At 43.0% G+C, this 25144-nt stretch overlaps 1 protein-coding gene across 1 annotated transcript in view; it reads right to left on the reverse strand.

The window, feature by feature from the left end:
• Window positions 1–25144, reverse strand: part of LOC145247288 (organic cation/carnitine transporter 2-like) — a 109780-nt gene that overhangs the window by 21001 nt on the left and 63635 nt on the right. The window contains exons 8-9 of the mRNA XM_080108909.1: window positions 24896–25125; window positions 184–365 (exon numbers count right to left, since the gene is read on the reverse strand). Of these exons, the coding sequence (XP_079965035.1) occupies window positions 184–365; window positions 24896–25125 (412 nt within the window). The remainder of the gene's footprint in view (window positions 1–183; window positions 366–24895; window positions 25126–25144) is intronic.

The following is a 25144-nucleotide window of genomic DNA, read 5'->3' on the forward strand; positions in this document are numbered from 1 at the left end:
AACACGAATCATTTGTGATTAGCATCCGGATTAAATCTTTCAATAACAATGCACGCGGGTGTTTATACATGTTGGTTTTTTTTTATTCTTTTATTATCACTGTTTTTCGTCGTCACCGTTTTAGACAAACAATAAAATACAAAAAAAAAAAAGAAGAAAAAAAATAGAAATAGAAATACTAACCAGAATCATGACGTAGGGTGCTGACAAGGATCCTATCCGGTTAAACGTCATGCAAACTCCAAGGGCCCCATTTCTCGCCACGGTTGGGTAGATTTCGCACGCATACAGATAGATGATACCAAATGCGGCTGTGACACAAAATCTTCCAACGAGACAGAAAACCAATGTAATCCATTGTAAATCTTAAAGTATAAAAACAAAATCAAATAACTTTAACTAGCATAAACCGTGGAAATATCTTTTTTAAACATATTATAAATAAAATGAATAACGTAAAAAAAAAATAAAACAAATAACGACGAACTTGATAAAAACGGGTCCCGTGGCGTAGTAGATAGAGACATTGAATCTCTACAGTTCCAGGTGAGCATTGTCTGAAGATAGTGGTTTCAATTCAACCCAAAGTCGACCAAAACGTGGGGAGACAACAACTATGGAAGGCAGTAATTACTGACGATACAGTTGATTCAGCATTCCTATCCCGTCGCGGTTACAACCTGACGAAGGCCAGAGGAACAGTTGGCCGAAACGTCGTGAAACAACAACCATAAAAGACGAGGATAACAGTCCGCAAATAAATAAATAAAATATAAATTACTACAAATTTAAAACAATTTTAAGCAAATTCTTTTTTAATCTTTTAAAGCTAAAAAGAATTGATTTTTTTTCAATGAAAATTCAACAAACAGCGCATTGTTTTTTTTTCTAAATAATTTTTACATTATAAATTATAAAGGAACAGATGTCAATTCACTTACACATAATTTTTGAGTTAAAAAAAAACACATAAATAAAACTTACAGTCTCTTCTCAACATGACCTTTTGAAATTATAAAATAAAATAGCCAATTTGAAACTGTAAAGAGACAGCCATGTTTTTTTGTGTTGAAAATCTTTGGAGAGGAAATGGTTATAATGATTTTTAACAGATTAATAGCAACTATAAAGGGAATTATTCGTTTCTTATCAATTAATGTTTGCGATGATGATGGTTTTTGTAACACCGAACGGACGTCGGACAAGTAAATTAATATTTAGATTATTTTAATTATTCTGACTGGACGCATGATGCGACAAATGAAGTATTATATATTAGAGACCGTATAATATATAACACTTAATCAGTATCGATTAAATTAGTTTATGTCAATTTTGACAAGGGTCACACCGAATAAATGATAACATAGAACTACACAAAAGCATTATTCTCGGAGTTGAATGGAAGATGGCTCCTATTTTTTCGTTGAAAACGTCGAAGAGCTTTGAAGCAGAGAGTAGTGTCACAAAAACGAGCGACTTTGTATTTCAGAATTTATTTTTCCAAATAGTCATTATGCTCAATGTACTTTTGCCAACGATGAAAGATGGCTGTGCATGAGCGTCCGGAGCGCGCATTGTCATACAAGAATTGTTCCCACAAGTAAAAAAGTTGAAGAGCTACAATAAAAGGAACAGTACCATTAAAATGAGCGACATTTTGTGTTGCAATATTTTTGTCTAATAATGGGGCATGATCCCGCACAGTCGGGAAATTCTATTTATAAACGATTCTGGTAGGAACTGACGAATCGAATTAATTCACGTTCAGCTACCAACAAATCAGAAACCAGAATTGCTCCATAAATATTAAAGCTTTTCTGTAGCAACTTCGCATATGTATTATTCGTGTCAACACGGGAAGAATCATTTGCCCTGTGAATTCTAACTCGAAAACTGTCTACTGAGAACCAGTCACCTTCAGGACTTGTGTAGAACAACTAACTATCGGAAACTGTTCTGTCTACTTAGAACCAGTAACCTCCAGGACTTGTGTAGAACAACTAACCATCGGAAACTGTTCTGTCTACTTAGAACCAGTCATCTCATGGACTTGTGTAGAACAACTAACCATCGGAAACTGTTCTATCTACTTAGAACCAGTCACCTCCAGGACTTGTGTAGAACAAGTAACCATCGGAAACGGTTCTGTCTACTTAGAACCAGTCACCTCCAGGACTTGTGTAGAACAACTACCCATCGGAAACTGTTCTGTCTACTTAGAACCAGTCCCTTCCAGGACTTGTGTAGAACAACTAACCATCGGAAACTGTTCTGTCTTCTTAGAACCAGTCACCTCCAGGACTTGTGTAGAACAACTAACTATCGGAAACTGTTCTGTCTACTTAGAACAAGTCACCTCCAGGACTTGTGTAGAACCAGTAACCATCGGAAACTGGTCTGTCTACTTAGAACCAGTCACCTCCAGGACTTGTGTAGAACAACTAACCATCGCAAACGGTTCTGTCTACTTATAACTAGTCACCTTCAGGACTTGTGTAGAACAACTAACTATCGGAAACTGTTCTGTCTAATTAGAACCAGTCACATCATGGACTTGTGTAGAACAACTAACCATCGGAGACTGTTCTGTCTACTTAAAACCAGTCACCCCCAGGACTTGTGTAGAACAACTAACCATCGGAAACTGTTCTGTCTACTTAGAACCAGTCACCTCCAGGACTTGTGTAGAACAACTAACCATCGGAAACTGTTCTGTCTACTTAGAACCAGTCACCTCCAGGACTTGTGTAGAACAACTAACCATCGGAAACTGTTCTGTCTACTTAGAACCAGTCACCTCCAGGATTTGTGTAGAACAACTAACCATCGGAAACTGTTCTGTCTACTTAGAACCAGTCACCTTCAGGACTTGTGTAGAACAACTAACCATCGGAAACTGTTCTGTCTACTTAGAACCAGTCACCTCCAGGACTTGTGTAGAACAACTAACCATCAGAAACTGTTCTGTCTACTTAGAACCAGTCACCTCCAGGACTTGTGTAGAACAAGTAACCATCGGAAACGGTTCTGTCTACTTAGAACCAGTCACCTCCAGGACTTGTGTAGAACAAGTAACCATCGGAAACCGTTCTGTCTACTTAGAACCAGTCACCTCCAGGACTTGTGTAGAACAAGTAGCCATCGGAAACGGTTCTGTCTACTTAGAACCAGTCACATCCAGGACTTGTGTAGAACAACTAACCATCGGAAACTGTTCTGTCCTCTTAGAACCAGTCACCTCCAGGACTTGTGTAGAACAACTAACTATCGGAAACTGTTCTGTCTACTTAGAACCAGTCACCTCCAGGACTTGTGTAGAACAACTAACCATCGGAAACTGTTCTGTCTACTTAGAACCAGTCACATCCAGGACTTGTGTAGAACAAGTAACCACCGGAGACTGTTCTGTCTACTTAGAACCAGTCACCTCCAGGACTTGTGTAGAACAACTAACCATCGGAAACTGTTCTGTCTACTTAGAACCAGTCACCTCCAGGACTTGTGTAGAACAACTAACCATCGGAAACTGTTCTGTCTACTTAGAACCAGCCACCTCCAGGACTTGTGTAGAACAACTAACCATCGGAAACTGTTCTGTCTACTTAGAACCAGCCACCTCCAGGACTTGTGTAGAACAACTAACCATCGGAAACCGTTCTGTCTACTTAGAACCAGTCATCTCCAGGACTTGTGTAGAACAACTAACCATCGGAAACTGTTCTGTCTACTTAGAACCAGTCACCTCCAGGACTTGTGTAGAACTAGTAACCATCGGAAACGGTTCTGTCTACTTAGAACCAGTAACCTCCAGGACTTGTGTAGAACAAGTAACCATCGGAAACCGTTCTGTCTACTTAGAACCAGTCACCTCCAGGACTTGTGTAGAACAAGTAACCATCTTAAACTGTTCTGTCTACTTAGAACCAGTAACCTCCAGGACTTGTGTAGAACAACTAACAATCGGAAACTGTTCTGTCTTCTTAGAACCAGTCACTTCTAGGACTTGTGTAGAACAACTAACCATCGGAAACTGTTCTGTCTACTTAGAACCAGTCACCTCCAGGACTTGTGTAGAACAACTAACCATCGGAAACTGTTCTGTCTACTTAGAACCAGTCACCTCCAGGACTTGTGTAGAACAACTAACCATCGGAAACTGTTCTGTCTACTTAGAACCAGTCACCTCGAGGACTTGTGTAGAACAACTAACCATCGGAAACTGTTCTGTCTACTTAGAACCAGTCACCTCCAGGACTTGTGTAGAATAAATTACCATCGGAAACTGTTCTGTCTACTTAGAACCAGTCACCTCCAGGACTTGTGTAGAACAACTAACCGTAGGAAACGGTTCTGTCTACTTAGAACCAGTCACCTCCAGGACTTGTGTAGAACAACTAACCATCTGAAACTGTTCTGTCTACTTAGAACCAGTCACCTCCAGGACTTGTGTAGAACAACTAACCATCGGAAACAGTTCTGTCTACTTAGAACCAGTCACCTCCAGGACTTGTGTAGAACAACTAACCATCGGAAACTGTTCTGTCTACTTAGAACCAGTCACCTCCAGGACTTGTGTAGAACAAGTAACCATCGGAAACCGTTCTGTCTACTTAGAACCAGTCACCTCCAGGACTTGTGTAGAACAAGTAACCATCTTAAACTGTTCTGTCTACTTAGAACCAGTCACCTCCAGGACTTGTGTAGAACAACTAACAATCGGAAACTGTTCTGTCTTCTTAGAACCAGTCACTTCCAGGACTTGTGTAGAACAACTAACCATCGGAAACTGTTCTGTCTACTTAGAACCAGTCACCTCCAGGACTTGTGTAGAACAACTAACCATCGGAAACTGTTCTGTCTACTTAGAACCAGTCACCTCCAGGACTTGTGTAGAACAACTAACCATCGGAAACTGTTCTGTCTACTTAGAACCAGTCACCTCCAGGACTTGTGTAGAACAACTAACCATCGGAAACCGTTCTGTCTACTTAGAACCAGTCACCTCCAGGACTTGTGTAGAACAAGTAACCATCCGAAACGGTTCCGTCTACTTAAAACCAGTCACCTCCAGGACTTGTGTAAAACAACTAACCATCTAAAACTGTTCTGTCTACTTAAAACCAGTCAACTCCAGGACTTGTGTAGAAAAATTAACCATCGGAAACTGTTCTGTCTACTTAGAACCAGTCACCTACAGGACTTGTGTAGAATAAATTACCATCGGAAACTGTACTGTCTACTTAGAACCAGTCACCTCCAGGACTTGTGTAGAAAAACTAACCATCGGAAACGGTTCTGTCTACTTAGAACCAGTCACCTCCAGGACTTGTGTAGAACAACTAACTATCGGAAACTGTTCTGTCTACTTAGAACCAGTCACCTCCAGGACTTGTGTAGAACCAGTAACCATCGGAAACTGGTCTGTCTACTTAGAACCAGTCACCTCCAGGACTTGTGTAGAACAACTAACCATCGCAAACGGTTCTGTCTACTTATAACTAGTCACCTTCAGGACTTGTGTAGAACAACTAACAATCGGAAACTGTTCTGTCTAATTAGAACCAGTCACATCCAGGACTTGTGTAGAACAACTAACCATTGGAGACTGTTCTGTCTACTTAGAACCAGTCACCTCCAGGACTTGTGTAGAACAAGTAACCATCGGAAACTGTTCTGTCTACTTAGAACCAGTCACCTCCAGGACTTGTGTAGAACAACTAACCATCGGAAACTGTTCAGTCTACTTAGAACCAGTAACCTCCAGGACTTGTGTAGAACAACTAACCATCGGAAACTGTTCTGTCTACTTAGAACCAGTCACCTCCAGGACTTGTGTAGAACAACTAACTATCGGAAACTGTTCTGTCTACTTAGAACCAGTCACCTTCAGGACTTGTGTAGAACAACTAACCATCGGAAACTGTTCTGTCTACTTAGAAACAGTCACCTCCAGGACTTGTGTAGAACAACTAACCATCGGAAACTGTTCTGTCTACTTAGAACCAGTCACCTCCAGGACTTGTGTAGAACAAGTAACCATCGGAAACGGTTCTGTCTACTTAGAACCAGTCACCTCCAGGACTTGTGTAGAACAAGTAACCATCGGAAACCGTTCTGTCTACTTAGAACCAGTCACCTCCAGGACTTGTGTAGAACAAGTAGCCATCGGAAACGGTTCTGTCTACTTAGAACCAGTCACCTCCAGGACTTGTGTAGAACAACTAACCATAGGAAACTGTTCTGTCCTCTTAGAACCAGTCACCTCCAGGACTTGTGTAGAACAACTAACCATCGGAAACTGTTCTGTTTACTTAGAACCAGTCACCTCCAGGACTTGTGTAGAACAACTAACAATCGGAAACTGTTCTGTCTACTTAGAACCAGTCACATCCAGGACTTGTGTAGAACAAGTAACCACCGGAGACTGTTCTGTCTACTTAGAACCAGTCACATCCAGGACTTGTGTAGAACAACTAACCACCGGAGACTGTTCTGTCTACTTAGAACCAGTCACCTCCAGGACTTGTGTAGAACAACTAACCATCGGAAACTGTTCTGTCTACTTAGAACCAGTCACCTCCAGGACTTGTGTAGAACAACTAACCATCGGAAACTGTTCTGTCTACTTAGAATCAGTCACCTCCAGGACTTGTGTAGAACAACTAACCATCGGAAACTGTTCTGTCTACTTAGAACCAGCCACCTCCAGGACTTGTGTAGAACAACTAACAATCGGAAACCGTTCTGTCTACTTAGAACCAGTCACCTCCAGGACTTGTGTAGAACAACTAACCATCGGAAACTGTTCTGTCTACTTAGAACCAGTCACCTCCAGGACTTGTGTAGAACAATTAACCATCGGAAACTGTTCTGTCTACTTAGAACCAGTCACCTCCAGGACTTGTGTAGAACTAGTAACCATCGGAAACGGTTCTGTCTACTTTGAACCAGTCACCTCCAGGACTTGTGTAGAACAAGTAACCATCGGAAACCGTTCTGTCTACTTAGAACCAGTCACCCCCAGGACTTGTGTAGAACAAGTAACCATCTTAAACTGTTCTGTCTACTTAGAACCAGTCACCTCCAGGACTTGTGTAGAACAACTAACCATCGGAAACTGTTCTGTCTACTTAGAACCAGTCACCTCCAGGACTTGTGTAGAACAAGTAACCATCGGAAACGGTTCTGTCTACTTAGAACCAGTCACCTCCAGGACTTGTGTAGAACAACCAACCATCGGAGACTGTTCTGTCTACTTAGAACCAGTCACCTCCAGGACTTGTGTAGAACAACTAACCATCGGAAACTGTTCTGTCTACTTAGAACCAGTCACCTCCATGACTTGTGTAGAATAAATTACCATCGGAAACTGTTCTGTCTACTTAGAACCAGTCACCTCCAGGACTTGTGTAGAACAACTAACCATAGGAAACGGTTCTGTCTACTTAGAACCAGTCACCTCCAGGACTTGTGTAGAACAACTAACCATCTGAAACTGTTCTGTCTACTTAGAACCAGTCACCTCCAGGACTTGTGTAGAACAACTAACCATCGGAAACAGTTCTGTCTACTTAGAACCAGTCACCTCCAGGACTTGTGTAGAACAACTAACCATCGGAAACTGTTCTGTCTACTTAGAACCAGTCACCTCCAGGACTTGTGTAGAACAACTAACCATCGGAAACTGTTCTGTCTACTTAGAAACAGTCACCTTCAGGACTTGTGTAGAACAACTAACCATCGGAAACCGTTCTGTCTACTTAGAACCAGTCCCCTCCAGGACTTGTGTAGAACAACTAACCATCGGAAACTGTTCTGTCTACTTAGAACCAGTCACCTCCAGGACTTGTGTAGAACAAGTAACCATCGGAAACTGTTCTGTCTACTTAGAACCAGTCACCTCCAGGACTTGTGTAGAACAACTAACCATCGGAAACTGTTCTGTCTACTTAGAACCAGTCACCTCCAGGACTTGTGTAGAACAACTAATCATCGGAAACAGTTCTGTCTACTTAGAACCAGTCACCTCCAGGACTTGTGTAGAACAACTAACCATCGGAAACTGTTCTCTCTACTTGGAACCAGTCAACTCCAGGACTTGTGTAGAAAAATTAACCATCGGAAACTGTTCTGTCTACTTAGAATCAGTCACCTCCAGGACTTGTGTAGAATAAATTACCTTCGGAAACTGTTCTGTCTACTTAGAACCAGTCACCTCCAGGACTTTTGTAGAACAACTAACCATCGGAAACTGTTCTGTCTACTTAGAACCAGTCACCTCCAGGACTTGTGTAGAACAACTAACTATCGGAAACTGTTCTGTCTACTTAGAACCAGTGACCTCCAGGACTTGTGTAGAACCAGTAACCATCGGAAACTGTTCTGTCTACTTAGAACCAGTCACCTCCAGGACTTGTGTAGAACAACTAACCATCGCAAACGGTTCTGTCTACTTATAACTAGTCACCTTCAGGACTTGTGTAGAACAACTTACTATCGGAAACTGTTCTGTCTAATAAGAACCAGTCACATCCAGGACTTGTGTAGAACAACTAACCATCGGAAACTGTTCTGTCTACTTAGAACCAGTCACCTCCAGGACTTGTGTAGAACAAGTAACCATCGGAAACTGTTCTGTCTACTTACAACCAGTCACCTCCAGGACTTGTGTAGAACAACTAACCATCGGAAACTGTTCTGTCTACTTAGAACCAGTCACCTCCAGGACTTGTGTAGAACAACTAACCATCGGAGACTGTTCTGTCTACTTAGAACCAGTCACCTCCAGGACTTGTGTAGAACAACTAACCATCTGAAATTGTTCTGTCTACTTAGAACCAGTCACCTCCAGGACTTGTGTAGAACAACTAACCATCGGAAACTGTTCTGTCTACTTAGAACCAGTCACCTCCAGGACTTGTGTAGAACAACTAACCATCGGAAACTGTTCTGTCTACTTAGAACCAGTCACCTCCAGGACTTGTGTAGAACAAGTAACCATCGGAAACGGTTCTGTCTACTTAGAACCAGTCACCTCCAGGACTTGTGTAGAACAAGTAACCATCGGTAACCGATCTGTCTACTTAGAACCAGTCACCTCCAGGACTTGTGTAGAACAAGTAGCCATCGGAAACGGTTCTGTCTACTTAGAACCAGTCACCTCCAGGACTTGTGTAGAACAACTAACCATCGGAAACTGTTCTGTCCTCTTAGAACCAGTAACCTCCAGGACTTGTGTAGAACAAGTAACCATCTGAAACTGTTCTGTCTACTTAGAACCAGTCACCTCCAGGACTTGTGTAGAACAACTAACCATCGGAAACTGTTCTGTCTACTTAGAACCAGTCACATCCAGGACTTGTGTAGAACAAGTAACTACCGGAGACTGTTCTGTCTACTTAGAACCAGTCACCCCCAGGACTTGTGTAGAACAACTAACCATCGGAAACTGTTCTGTCTACTTAGAACCAGTCACCTCCAGGACTTGTGTAGAACAACTAACCATCGGAAACTGTTCTGTCTACTTAGAATCAGTCACCTCCAGGACTTGTGTAGAACAACTAACCATCGTAAACTGTTCTGTCTACTTAGAACCAGCCACCTCCAGGACTTGTGTAGAACAACTAACCATCGGAAACTGTTCTGTCTACTTAGAACCAGTCACCTCCAGGACTTGTGTAGAACAACTAACAATCGGAAACGGTTCTGTCTACTTAGAACCAGTCACCTCCAGGACTTGTTTAGAATAAATTACCATCGGAAACTGTTCTGTCTACTTAGAACCAATCACCTCCAGGACTTGTGTAGAACAACTAACCATAGGAAACGGTTCTGTCTACTTAGAACCAGTCACCTCCAGGACTTGTGTAGAACAACTAACCATCTGAAACTGTTCTGTCTACTTAGAACCAGTCACCTCCAGGACTTGTGTAGAACAACTAACCATCGGAAACAGTTCTGTCTACTTAGAACCAGTCACCTCCAGGACTTGTGTAGAACAACTAACCATCGGAAACTGTTCTGTCTACTTAGAACCAGTCACCTCCAGGACTTGTGTAGAACAAGTAACCATCGGAAACTGGTCTGTCTACTTAGAACCAGTCACCTCCAGGACTTGTGTAGAACAACTAACCATCGGAAACGGTTCTGTCTACTTATAACTAGTCACCTTCAGGACTTGTGTAGAACAACTAACCATCGGAGACTGTTCTGTCTACTTAGAACCAGTCACCTCCAGGACTTGTGTAGAACAAGTAACCATCGGAAACTGTTCTGTCTACTTAGAACCAGTCACCTCCAAGACTTGTGTAGAACAACTAACCATCAGAAACTGCTCTGTCTACTTAGAACCAGTCACCTCCAGGACTTGTGTAGAACAACTAACCATCGGAAACGGTTCTGTCTACTTAGAACCAGTCACCTCCAGGACTTGTGTAGAACAACTAACAATCGGAAACGGTTCTGTCTACTTAGAACCAGTCACCTCCAGGACTTGTTTAGAATAAATTACCATCGGAAACTGTTCTGTCTACTTAGAACCAATCACCTCCAGGACTTGTGTAGAACAAGTAACCTTCGGAAACTGTTCTGTCTACTTAGAACAAGTCACCTCCAAGACTTGTGTAGAACAACTAACCATCGGAAACGGTTCTGTCTACTTAGAACCAGTCACCTCCAGGACTTGTGTAGAACAACTAACCATCGGAAACTGCTCTGTCTACTTAGAACCAGTCACCTCCAGGACTTGTGTAGAACAACTAACCATCGGAAACGGTTCTGTCTACTTAGAACCAGTCACCTCCAGGACTTGTGTAGAACAACTAACAATCGGAAACGGTTCTGTCTACTTAGAACCAGTCACCTCCAGGACTTGTTTAGAATAAATTACCATCGGAAACTGTTCTGTCTACTTAGAACCAATCACCTCCAGGACTTGTGTAGAACAACTAACCATAGGAAACGGTTCTGTCTACTTAGAACCAGTCACCTCCAGGACTTGTGTAGAACAACTAACCATCTGAAACTGTTCTGTCTACTTAGAACCAGTCACCTCCAGGACTTGTGTAGAACAACTAACCATCGGAAACTGTTCTGTCTACTTAGAACCAGTCACCTCCAGGACTTGTGTAGAACAACTAACCATCGGAAACTGTTCTGTCTACTTAAAACCGGCAACTTCCAGGACTTGTGTAGAACAAGTAACCATCGGAAACGGTTCTGTCTACTTAGAACCAGTCACCTTCAGGACTTGTGTAGAAAAACTAACCATCGGAAACCGTTCTGTCTACTTAGAACCAGTCACCTCCAGGACTTGTGTAGAACAACTAACAATCGGAAACTGTTCTGTCTACTTAGAACCAGTCACCTCCAGGACTTGTGTAGAACAAGTAACCATCTGAAAGTGTTCTGTCTACTTAGAACCAGTCACCTCCAGGACTTGTGTAGAACAACTAACCATCGGAAACTGTTCTGTCTTCTTAGAACCAGTCACCTCCAGGACTTGTGTAGAACAACTAACCATCAGAACTGTTCTGTCTACTTAGAACCAGTCACCTCCAGGACTTGTGTAGAACAACTAACAATCAGAAACGGTTCTGTCTACTTAGAACCAGTCACCTCCAGGACTTGTGTAGAATAAATTACCATCGGAAACTGTTCTGTCTACTTAGAACCAATCACCTCCAGGACTTGTGTAGAACAACTAACCATAGGAAACGGTTCTGTCTACTTAGAACCAGTCACCTCCAGGACTTGTGTAGAAAAACTAACCATCGGAAACCGTTCTGTCTACTTAGAACCAGTCACCTCCAGGACTTGTGTAGAACAAGTAACCATCGGAAACTGTTCTGTCTACTTAGAACCAGTCACCTCCAGGACTTGTGTAGAACAAGTAACCATCTGAAACTGTTCTGTCTACTTAGAACCAGTCACCTCCAGGACTTGTGTAGAACAACTAACCATCGGAAACTGTTCTGTCTACTTAGAACCAGTCACATCCAGGACTTGTGTAGAACAACTAACCATCGGAAACTGTTCTGTCTACTTAGAACCAGTCACATCCATGACTTGTGTAGAACAAGTAACCATCGGAGACTGTTCTGTCTACTTAGAACCAGTCACCTCCAGGACTTGTGTAGAACAACTAACCATCTGAAACTGTTCTGTCTACTTAGAACCAGTCACCTCCAGGACTTGTGTAGAACAACTAACCATCGGAAACAGTTCTGTCTACTTAGAACCAGTCACCTCCAGGACTTGTGTAGAACAACTAACCATCGGAAACTGTTCTGTCTACTTAGAACCAGTCACCTCCAGGACTTGTGTAGAACAAGTAACCATCTGAAACTGTTCTGTCTACTTAGAACCAGTCACCTCCAGGACTTGTGTTGAACAACTAACCATCGGAAACTGTTCTGTCTTCTTAGAACCAGTCACCTCCAGGACTTGTGTAGAACAACTAACCATCGGAAACTGTTCTGTCTACTTAGAACCAGTCACCTCCAGGACTTGTGTAGAACAACTAACCATCGGAAACTGTTCTGTCTACTTAGAACCAGTCACATCCAGGACTTGTGTAGAACAACTAACCAACGGAAACTGTTCTGTCTACTTAGAACCAGTCACATCCAGGACTTGTGTAGAACAACTAACCATCGGAGACTGTTCTGTCTACTTAGAACCAGTCACCTCCAGGACTTGTGTAGAACAACTAACCATCGGAAACTGTTCTGTCTACTTAGAACCAGTCACCTCCAGGACTTGTGTAGAACAACTAACCATCGGAAACTGTTCTGTGTACTTAGAACCAGTCACCTCCAGGACTTGTGTAGAACAAGTAACCATCGGAAACGGTTCTGTCTACTTAGAACCAGTCACCTCCAGGACTTGTGTAGAACAAGTAACCATCGGAAACGGTTCTGTCTACTTAGAACCAGTCACCTCCAGGACTTGTGTAGAACAACTAACCATCGGAAACTGTACTGTCTTCTTAGAACCAGTCACCTCCAGGACTTGTGTAGAACAACTAACCATCGGAAACTGTTCTGTCTACTTAGAACCAGTCACCTCCAGGACTTGTGTAGAACAACTAACCATCGGAAACGGTTCTGTCTACTTAGAACCAGTCACCTCCAGGACTTGTGTAGAACAACTAACCATCGGAAACTGTTCTGTCTACTTAGAACCAGTCACCTCCAGGACTTGTGTAGAACAACTAACCATCGGAAACGGTTCTGTCTACTTATAACTAATCACCTTCAGGACTTGTGTAGAACAACTAACGATCGGAGATTGTTCTGTCTACTTAGAACCAGTCACCTCCAACACTTGTGTAGAACAAGTAACCATCGGAAACTGTTCTGTCTACTTAGAACCAGTCACTTCCAGGACTTGTGTAGATCAACTAACCATCGGCAACGGTTCTGTCTACTTAGAACCAGTCACCTCCAGGACTTGTGTAGAACAACTAACCATCGGAAACTGCTCTGTCTACTTAGAACCAGTCACCTCCAGGACTTGTGTAGAAAAACTAACCATCGGAAACTGTTCTGTCTACTTAGAACCAGTCACCTTCGGGACTTGTGTAGAAAAACTAACCATCGGAAACCGTTCTGTCTACTTAGAACCAGTCACCTCCAGGACTTGTGTAGAACAACTAACCATCGGAAACTGTTCTGTCTACTTAGAACCAGTCACCTCCAGGACTTGTGTAGAACAAGTAACCATCGGAAACTGTTCTGTCTACTTAGAACCAGTCACCTCCAGGACTTGTGTAGAACAACTAACCATCGGAAACTGTTCTGTCTTCTTAGAACCAGTCACCTCCAGGACTTGTGTAGAACAACTAACCATCGGAAACTGTTCTGTCTACTTAGATCCAGTCACCTCCAGGACTTGTGTAGAACAAGTAACCATCGGAAACTGTTCTGTCTACTTAGAACCAGTCACCTCCAGGACTTGTGTAGAACAACTAACCATCGGAAACGGTTCTGTCTACTTAGAACCAGTCACCTCCAGGACTTGTGTAGAACAACTAACCATCGGAAACTGTTCTGTCTACTTAGAATCAGTCACCTCCAGGACTTGTGTAGAACAACTAACCATCGGAAACTGTTCTGTATTCTTAGAACCAGCCACCTCCAGGACTTGTTTAGAATAAATTACCATCGGAAACTGTTCTGTCTACTTAGAACCAATCACCTCCAGGACTTGTGTAGAACAACTAACCATAGGAAACGGTTCTGTCTACTTAGAACCAGTCACCTCCAGGACTTGTGTAGAACAACTAACCATCTGAAACTGTTCTGTCTACTTAGAACCAGTCACCTCCAGGACTTGTGTAGAACAACTAACCATCGGAAACTGTTCTGTCTACTTAGAACCAGTCACCTCCAGGACTTGTGTAGAACAACTAACCATCGGAAACTGTTCTGTCTACTTAAAACCGGCAACTTCCAGGACTTGTGTAGAACAAGTAACCATCGGAAACGGTTCTGTCTACTTAGAACCAGTCACCTTCAGGACTTGTGTAGAAAAACTAACCATCGGAAACCGTTCTGTCTACTTAGAACCAGTCACCTCCAGGACTTGTGTAGAACAACTAACAATCGGAAACTGTTCTGTCTACTTAGAACCAGTCACCTCCAGGACTTGTGTAGAACAAGTAACCATCTGAAAGTGTTCTGTCTACTTAGAACCAGTCACCTCCAGGACTTGTGTAGAACAACTAACCATCGGAAACTGTTCTGTCTTCTTAGAACCAGTCACCTCCAGGACTTGTGTAGAACAACTAACCATCAGAACTGTTCTGTCTACTTAGAACCAGTCACCTCCAGGACTTGTGTAGAACAACTAACAATCAGAAACGGTTCTGTCTACTTAGAACCAGTCACCTCCAGGACTTGTGTAGAATAAATTACCATCGGAAACTGTTCTGTCTACTTAGAACCAATCACCTCCAGGACTTGTGTAGAACAACTAACCATAGGAAACGGTTCTGTCTACTTAGAACCAGTCACCTCCAGGACTTGTGTAGAAAAACTAACCATCGGAAACCGTTCTGTCTACTTAGAACCAGTCACCTCCAGGACTTGTGTAGAACAAGTAACCATCGGAAACTGTTCTGTCTACTTAGAACCAGTCACCTCCAGGACTTGTGTAGAACAAGTAACCATCTGAAACTGTTCTGTCTACTTAGAACCAGTCACCTCCAGGACTTGTGTAGAACAACTAACCATCGGAAACTGTTCTGTCTACTTAGAACCAGTCACATCCAGGACTTGTGTAGAACAACTAACCATCGGAAACTGTTCTGTCTACTTAGAACCAGTCACATCCATGACTTGTGTAGAACAAGTAACCATCGGAGACTGTTCTGTCTACTTAGAACCAGTCACCTCCAGGACTTGTGTAGAACAACTAACCATCTGAAACTGTTCTGTCTACTTAGAACCAGTCACCTCCAGGACTTGTGTAGAACAACTAACCATCGGAAACAGTTCTGTCTACTTAGAACCAGTCACCTCCAGGACTTGTGTAGAACAACTAACCATCGGAAACTGTTCTGTCTACTTAGAACCAGTCACCTCCAGGACTTGTGTAGAACAAGTAACCATCTGAAACTGTTCTGTCTACTTAGAACCAGTCACCTCCAGGACTTGTGTTGAACAACTAACCATCGGAAACTGTTCTGTCTTCTTAGAACCAGTCACCTCCAGGACTTGTGTAGAACAACTAACCATCGGAAACTGTTCTGTCTACTTAGAACCAGTCACCTCCAGGACTTGTGTAGAACAACTAACCATCGGAAACTGTTCTGTCTACTTAGAACCAGTCACATCCAGGACTTGTGTAGAACAACTAACCAACGGAAACTGTTCTGTCTACTTAGAACCAGTCACATCCAGGACTTGTGTAGAACAACTAACCATCGGAGACTGTTCTGTCTACTTAGAACCAGTCACCTCCAGGACTTGTGTAGAACAACTAACCATCGGAAACTGTTCTGTCTACTTAGAACCAGTCACCTCCAGGACTTGTGTAGAACAACTAACCATCGGAAACTGTTCTGTGTACTTAGAACCAGTCACCTCCAGGACTTGTGTAGAACAAGTAACCATCGGAAACGGTTCTGTCTACTTAGAACCAGTCACCTCCAGGACTTGTGTAGAACAAGTAACCATCGGAAACGGTTCTGTCTACTTAGAACCAGTCACCTCCAGGACTTGTGTAGAACAACTAACCATCGGAAACTGTACTGTCTTCTTAGAACCAGTCACCTCCAGGACTTGTGTAGAACAACTAACCATCGGAAACTGTTCTGTCTACTTAGAACCAGTCACCTCCAGGACTTGTGTAGAACAACTAACCATCGGAAACGGTTCTGTCTACTTAGAACCAGTCACCTCCAGGACTTGTGTAGAACAACTAACCATCGGAAACTGTTCTGTCTACTTAGAACCAGTCACCTCCAGGACTTGTGTAGAACAACTAACCATCGGAAACGGTTCTGTCTACTTATAACTAATCACCTTCAGGACTTGTGTAGAACAACTAACGATCGGAGATTGTTCTGTCTACTTAGAACCAGTCACCTCCAACACTTGTGTAGAACAAGTAACCATCGGAAACTGTTCTGTCTACTTAGAACCAGTCACTTCCAGGACTTGTGTAGATCAACTAACCATCGGCAACGGTTCTGTCTACTTAGAACCAGTCACCTCCAGGACTTGTGTAGAACAACTAACCATCGGAAACTGCTCTGTCTACTTAGAACCAGTCACCTCCAGGACTTGTGTAGAAAAACTAACCATCGGAAACTGTTCTGTCTACTTAGAACCAGTCACCTTCGGGACTTGTGTAGAAAAACTAACCATCGGAAACCGTTCTGTCTACTTAGAACCAGTCACCTCCAGGACTTGTGTAGAACAACTAACCATCGGAAACTGTTCTGTCTACTTAGAACCAGTCACCTCCAGGACTTGTGTAGAACAAGTAACCATCGGAAACTGTTCTGTCTACTTAGAACCAGTCACCTCCAGGACTTGTGTAGAACAACTAACCATCGGAAACTGTTCTGTCTTCTTAGAACCAGTCACCTCCAGGACTTGTGTAGAACAACTAACCATCGGAAACTGTTCTGTCTACTTAGATCCAGTCACCTCCAGGACTTGTGTAGAACAAGTAACCATCGGAAACTGTTCTGTCTACTTAGAACCAGTCACCTCCAGGACTTGTGTAGAACAACTAACCATCGGAAACGGTTCTGTCTACTTAGAACCAGTCACCTCCAGGACTTGTGTAGAACAAGTAACCATCGGAAACTGTTCTGTCTACTTAGAATCAGTCACCTCCAGGACTTGTGTAGAACAACTAACCATCGGAAACTGTTCTGTATTCTTAGAACCAGCCACCTCCAGGACTTGTGTAGAACAACTAACCATCGGAAACTGTTCTGTCTACTTAGAACCAGTCACCTCCAGGACTTGTGTAGAACAACTAACCATCGGAAACTGTTCTGTCTACTTCGAACCAGTCACCTCCAGGACTTGTGTAGAACAACTAACCATCGGAAACGGTTCTGTCTACTTAGAACCAGTCACTTCCAGGACTTGTGTAGAACAACTAACCATCGGAAACTGTTCTGTCTACTTAGAACCAGTCACCTCCAGGACTTGTGTAGAACGAGTAACCATTGGAAACTGTTCTGTCTACTTAGAACCAGTCACCTCCAGGACTTGTGTAGAACAACTAATCATCGGAAACGGTTCTGTCTACTTAGAACCAGTCACTTCCAGGACTTGTGTAGAACAACTAACCATCGGAAACTGTTCTGTCTACTTAGAACCAGTCACCTCCAGGACTTGTGTAGAACAACTAACCATCGGAAACTGTTCTGTCTACTTAGAACCAGTCACCTCCAGGACTTGTGTAGAACAACTAACCATCGGAAACTGTTCTGTCTACTTAGAACCAGTCATCTCCAGGACTTGTGTAGAACAACTAACTATCGGAAACTGTTCTGTCTACTTAAAACCGGCAACTTCCAGGACTTGTGTAGAACAAGTAACCATCGGAAACGGTTCTGTCTACTTAGAACCAGTCACCTTCAGGACTTGTGTAGAACAACTAACCATCGGAAATGGTTCTGTCTACTTAGAACCAGTCACTTCCAGGACTTGTGTAGAACAAGTAACCATCGGAGACTGTTCTGTCTACTTAGAACCAGTCACCTCCAGGACTTGTGTAGAACAACTAACCATCGGAAACTGTTCTGTCTACTTAGAACCAGTCACCTCCAGGACTTGTGTAGAACAACTAACCATCGGAAACTGTTCTGTCTACTTAGAACCAGTCACCTCCAGGACTTGTGTAGAACAACTAACCATCGGAAACTGTTCTGTCTACTTAGAACCAGTCACCTCCAGGACTTGTGTAGAACAACTAACCATCGAAAACGGTTCTGTCTACTTAGAATCAGTCACCTTCAGGACTTGTGTAGAACAAGTAACCATCGGAAACCGTTCTGTCTACTTAGAACCAGTCACCTCCAGGACTTGTGTAGAACAAGTAACCATCGGAAACTGTTCTGTCTACTTAGAACCAGTCACCTCCAGGACTTGTGTAGAACAACTAACCATCTGAAACTGTTCTGTCTACTTAGAACCAGTCACCTCCAGAACTTGTTTAGAACAAGTAACCATCGGAAACGGTTCTGTCTACTTCGAACCAGTCACCTCCAGGACTTGTGTAGAACAAGTAACCATCGGAAACCGGTCTGTCTACTTAGAACCAGTCACCTCCAGGACTTGTGTAGAACAAGTAACCATCGGAAACTGTTCTGTCTACTTAGAACCAGTCACCTCCAGGACTTGTGTAGAACAACTAACCATCGGAAACTGTTCTGTCTACTTAGAACCAATCACCTCCAGGACTTGTGTAGAACTAGTAACCATCGGAAACTGTTCTGTCTACTTAGAACCAGTCACCTCCAGGACTTGTGTAGAACAAGTAACCATCGGAAACGGTTCTGTCTACTTAGAACCAGTCACCTCCAGAACTTGTGTAGAACAACTAACCATCGGAAACTGTTCTCTCTACTTAGAACCAGTCACCTCCAGGACTTGTGTAGAACAACTAACCATCGGAAACTGTTCTGTCTACTCAAAACCAGTCACCTCCAGGACTTGTGTAGAACAACTAACCATCGGAAACTGTTCTGTCTACTTAGAACCAGTTACCTCCAGGACTTGTGTAGAACAAGTAATCATCGGAAACTGTTCCGTGTACTTAGAACCAGTCACCTCCAGGACTTGTGTAGAAAAACTAACCATCGTAAACGGTTTTGTCTACTTAGAACCAGTCAATTCCAGGACTTGTGTAGAACAACTAATTATCGGAAACTGTTCTGTCTACTTAGAACCAGTCACCTCCAGGACTTGTGTAGAACGAGTAACCATTGGAAACTGTTTTGTCTACTTAGAACCAGTCACTTCCAGGACTTGTGTAGAACAACTAACCATCGGAAACTGTTCTGTCTACTTAGAACCAGTCACCTCCAGGACTTGTGTAGAACAACTAACCATCGGAAACTGTTCTGTCTACTTAGAACCAGTCACCTCCAGGACTTGTGTAGAACAACTAACCATCGGAAACTGTTCTGTCTACTTAAAACCGGCAACTTCCAGGACTTGTGTAGAACAAGTAACCATCGGAAACGGTTCTGTCTACTTAGAACCAGTCACCTTCAGGACTTGTGTAGAACAACTAACCATCGGAAACGGTTCTGTCTACTTAGAACCAGTCACTTCCAGTACTTGTGTAGAACAAGTAACCATCGGAGACTGTTCTGTCTACTTAGAACCAGTCACCTCCAGGACTTGTGTAGAACAACTAACCATCGGAAACTGTTCTGTCTACTTAGAACCAGTCACCTCCAGGACTTGTGTAGAACAACTAACCATCGGAAACTGTTCGGTCTACTTAGAACCAGTCACCTCCAGGACTTGTGTAGAACAACTAACCATCGGAAACTGTTCTGTCTACTTAGAATCAGTCACCTTCAGGACTTGTGTAGAACAAGTAACCATCGGAAACCGTTCTGTCTACTTAGAACCAGTCACATCCAGGACTTGTGTAGAACAACTAACCATCGGAAACTGTTCTGTCTACTTAAAACCAGTCACCTCCAGGACTTGTGTAGAACAACTAACCATCGGAAACTGTTCTGTCTACTTAGAACCAGTCACCTCCAGGACTTGTGTAGAACAACTAACCATCGGAAACTGTTCTGTCTACTCAAAACCAGTCATCTCCAGGACTTGTGTAGAACAACTAACCATCGGAAACTGTTCTGTCTACTTAGAACCAGTTACCTCCAGGACTTGTGTAGAACAAGTAATCATCGGAAACTGTTCTGTGTACTTAGAACCAGTCACCTCCAGGACTTGTGTAGAACAACTAACCATCGTAAACGGTTTTGTCTACTTAGAACCAGTCACTTCCAGGACTTGTGTAGAACAACTAATTATCGGAAACTGTTCTGTCTACTTAGAACCAGTCACCTCCAGGACTTGTGTAGAACGAGTAACCATTGGAATCTGTTCTGTCTACTTAGAACCAGTCACTTCCAGGACTTGTGTAGAACAACTAACCATCGGAAACTGTTCTGTCTACTTAGAACCAGTCACCTCCAGGACTTGTGTAGAACAACTAACCATCGGAAACTGTTCTGTCTACTTAGAACCAGTCACCTCCAGGACTTGTGTAGAACAACTAACCATCGGAAACTGTTCTGTCTACTTAAAACCGGCAACTTCCAGGACTTGTGTAGAACAAGTAACCATCGGAAACGGTTCTGTCTACTTAGAACCAGTCACCTTCAGGACTTGTGTAGAACAACTAACCATCGGAAACGGTTCTGTCTACTTAGAACCAGTCACTTCCAGTACTTGTGTAGAACAAGTAACCATCGGAGACTGTTCTGTCTACTTAGAACCAGTCACCTCCAGGACTTGTGTAGAACAACTAACCATCGGAAACTGTTCTGTCTACTTAGAACCAGTCACCTCCAGGACTTGTGTAGAACAACTAACCATCGGAAACTGTTCTGTCTACTTAGAACCAGTCACCTCCAGGACTTGTGTAGAACAACTAACCATCGGAAACTCTTCTGTCTACTTAGAACCAGTCACCTTCAGGACTTGTGTAGAACAACTAACCATCGGAAACTGTTCTGTCTACTTAGAATCAGTCACCTTCAGGACTTGTGTAGAACAAGTAACCATCGGAAACCGTTCTGTCTACTTAGAACCAGTCACATCCAGGACTTGTGTAGAACAACTAACCATCGGAAACTGTTCTGTCTACTTAAAACCAGTCACCTCCAGGACTTGTGTAGAAAAACTAACCATCGGAAACTGTTCTGTCTACTTAGAACCAGTCACCTCCAGAACTTGTGTAGAACAAGTAACCCTCGGAAACGGTTCTGTCTACTTAGAACCAGTCACCTCCAGGACTTGTGTAGAACAAGTAACCATCGGAAACCGGTCTGTCTACTTAGAACCAGTCACCTCCAGGACTTGTGTAGAACAAGTAACCATCTGAAACTGTTCTGTCTACTTAGAACCAGTCACCTCCAGGACTTGTGTAGAACAACTAACCATCGGAAATTGTTCTGTCTACTTAGAACCAGTCACCTCCAGGACTTGTGTAGAACAACTAACCATCGGAAACTGTTCTGTCTACTTAGAACCAGTCCCCTCCAGGACTTGTGTAGAACAAGTAACCATCGGAAACGGTTCTGTCTACTTAGAACCAGTCACCTCCAGGACTTGTGTAGGACAACTAACCATCGGAAACTGTTCTCTCTACTTAGAACCAGTCCCCTCCAGGACTTGTGTAGAACAACTAAGAATCGGAAACTGTTCTGTCTACTCAGAACCAGTCACATCCAGGACTTGTGTAGAACAACTAACCATCGGAAACTGTTCTGTCTACTTAGAACCAGTCACCTCCAGGACTTGTGTAGAACAATAACCATCGGAAACTGTTCTGTGTACTTAGAACCAGTCACCTCCAGGACTTGTGTAGAACAACTAACCATCGGAAACGGTTTTGTCTACTTAGAACCAGTCACTTCCAGGACTTGTGCAGAACAACTAATTATCGGAAACTGTTCTGTCTACTTAGAACCAGTCACCTCCAGGACTTGTGTAGAACAACTAACCATCTGAAACGGTTCTGTCTACTTAGAACCAGTCACCTCCAGGACTTGTGTAGAACAATAAATAATCGGAAACGGTTCTGTCTACTTAGAACCAGTCACTTCCAGGACTTGTGTAGAACAACTAATCATCGGAAACTGTTCTGTCTACTTAGAACCAGTCACGTTCAGGACTTGTGTAGAACAACTAACTATCGGAAACTGTTCTGTCTACTTAGAACCAGTCAAATCCAGGACTTGTGTAGAACAACCAACCATCGGAAACTGTTCTGTCTACTTAGAACCAGTCACTTCCAGGACTTGTGTAGAACAAGTAACCATCGGAAACCGGTCTGTCTACTTAGAACCAGTCACTTCCAGGACTTGTGTAGAACAAGTAACCATCGGCAACGGTTGTGTCTACTTAGAACCAGTCACCTCCAGGACTTGTGTAGAACAACTAACCATCGGAAACTGTTCTGTCTACTTAGAACCAGTTACCTCCAGGACTTGTGTAGAACAACTAACCATCGGAGACTGTTCTGTCTACTTAGAACCAGTCACCTCCAGGACTTGTGTAGAACAAGTAACCATTTGAACCGGTTCTGTCTACTTAGAACCAGTCACCTCCAGGACTTGTGTAGAACAAGTAACCATCGGAAACGGTTCTGGCTACTTAGAACCAGTCGCCTCTAGGACTTGTGTAGAACAAGTAACCATCGGAAACGGTTCTGTCTACTTAGAACCAGTCACCTCCAGGACTAGTGTAGAACACCTAACCATCGGAAACGGTTCTGTCTTCTTAGAACCAGTCACCTCCAGGACTTGTGTAGAACAAGTAACCATCGGAAACTGTTCTGTCTACTTAGAACCAGTCACGTCCAGGACTTGTTTAGAACAACTAACCATCGGAAACTGCTCTGTCTACTTAGAACCAGTCACCTCCAGGACTTGTGTAGAACAAGTAACCATCGGAAACGGTTCTGTCTACTTAGAACCAGTCACTTCCAGGACTTGTGTAGAACAACTAACCATCGGAAACTGTTCTGTCTACTTAGAACCAGTCACCTCCAGGACTTGTGTAGAACAACTAACCATCGAAAACGGTTCTGTCTACTTAGAACCAGTCACCTCCAGGACTTGTGTAGAACAAGTAACCATCGGAAACTGTTCTGTCTACTTAGAACCAGTCACCTCCAGGACTTGTGTAGAACAACTAACCATCGGAAACTGCTCTGTCTACTTAGAACCAGTCATCTCCACGACTTGTGTAGAACAAGTAACCATCGGAAACTGTTCTGTCTACTTAGAACCAGTCACCTCCAGGACTTGTGTAGAACGAGTAACCATCGGAAACTGTTCTGTCTACTTAGAACCAGTCACTTCCAGGACTTGTGTAGAACAAGTAACAATCGGAAACGGTTCTGTCTACTTAGAACCAGTCACTTCCAGGACTTGTGTAGAACAACTAACCATCGGAAACTGTTCTGTCTACTTAGAACCAGTCACCTCCAGGACTTGTGTAGAACAACTAACCATCGGAACCTGTTCTGTCTACTTAGAACCAGTCACATCCGGGACTTGTGTAGAACAACTAACCATCGGAAACTGTTCTGTCTACTTAGAACCAGTCACCTCCAGGACTTGTGTAGAACAAGTAACCATCGGAAACGGTTCTGTCTACTTAGAACCAGTCACCTCCAGGACTTGTGTAGAACAAGTAACCATCGGAAACGGTTCTGTCTACTTAGAACCAGTCACTTCCAGGACTTGTGTAGAACAACTAATTATCGGAAACTGTTCTGTCTACTTAGAACCAGTCACCTCCAGGACTTGTGTAGAACGAGTAACCATTGGAATCTGTTCTGTCTACTTAGAACCAGTCACCTCCAGGACTTGTGTAGAACAACTAATCATCGGAAACGGTTCTGTCTACTTAGAACCAGTCACTTCCAGGACTTGTGTAGAACAACTAACCATCGGAAACGGTTCTGTCTACTTAGAACCAGTCACCTTCAGGACTTGTGTAGAACAACTAACCATCGGAAACGGTTCTGTCTACTTAGAACCAGTCACTTCCAGGACTTGTGTAGAACAACTAATCATCGGAAACGGTTCTGTCTACTTAGAACCGGTCACCTTCAGGACTTGTGTAGAACAACTAACCATCGGAAACGGTTTTGTCTACTTAGAACCAGTCCCTTCCAGGACCTGTGTAGAACAACTAACCATCGGAAACTGTTCTGAAACTAAACATGGCTTACACTTTTAGATTTTGTGCTTCAAATATTCTTTTTTACGTAGTTACCACCATTCTTAATTCACTTTTGCCAGCGATGAACGATGATTGTTCGTCCGGAGCGTCCGTTGCGCGCTTGGTTATACAAAAGTCGTTTCCGAGGTAAAGTCTTCTATTTTGTTTAATTAAAAAATGTTGAAGAGCTATGAAGATAGGAGTGATACCATTAAAACGAACGACTCTTTAAACTCCAGAATGTATTTTCCTACATAGCCATCATCATTCTTTATGCACTTTTGCCAGAAATTCAATGATGCATCTCTTCTTCCAACGTTCTCACAACGTCAATATCTGCAACAGAGACATGAAACTTTCGAATCATGAACACGTAGCGATTTAATTTGCAACACCCTTTCCCACGTTGTTTAAAAGAACAGAAAAAAATATCTCACCAGGTCCTCCATAGACATACGGGAAAGTACTAAGAAAACAAGCACTTCCAGATAAAACCATTGACGAAGCGAACAAACTGCGTCTGCCCATATTGTGCTCGAGGAAATATATCGCAATTATATAGGCCGGAAATTCCACTAGGGCGCCAAGGAGGAAGTTCAGGTGGATGTTAGTTGACAGATCTCCGCTGTTTATAGTGAGAGCGTAGTAACACATACTTACAGAAACCCTGAAAGGACAAAAATAGC

This window comes from Euprymna scolopes, chromosome 25 (assembly GCF_053919585.1).
Source record: "Euprymna scolopes isolate OS-2025 chromosome 25, ASM5391958v1, whole genome shotgun sequence".
Taxonomy (NCBI): Eukaryota; Metazoa; Mollusca; class Cephalopoda; order Sepiida; family Sepiolidae; genus Euprymna; species Euprymna scolopes.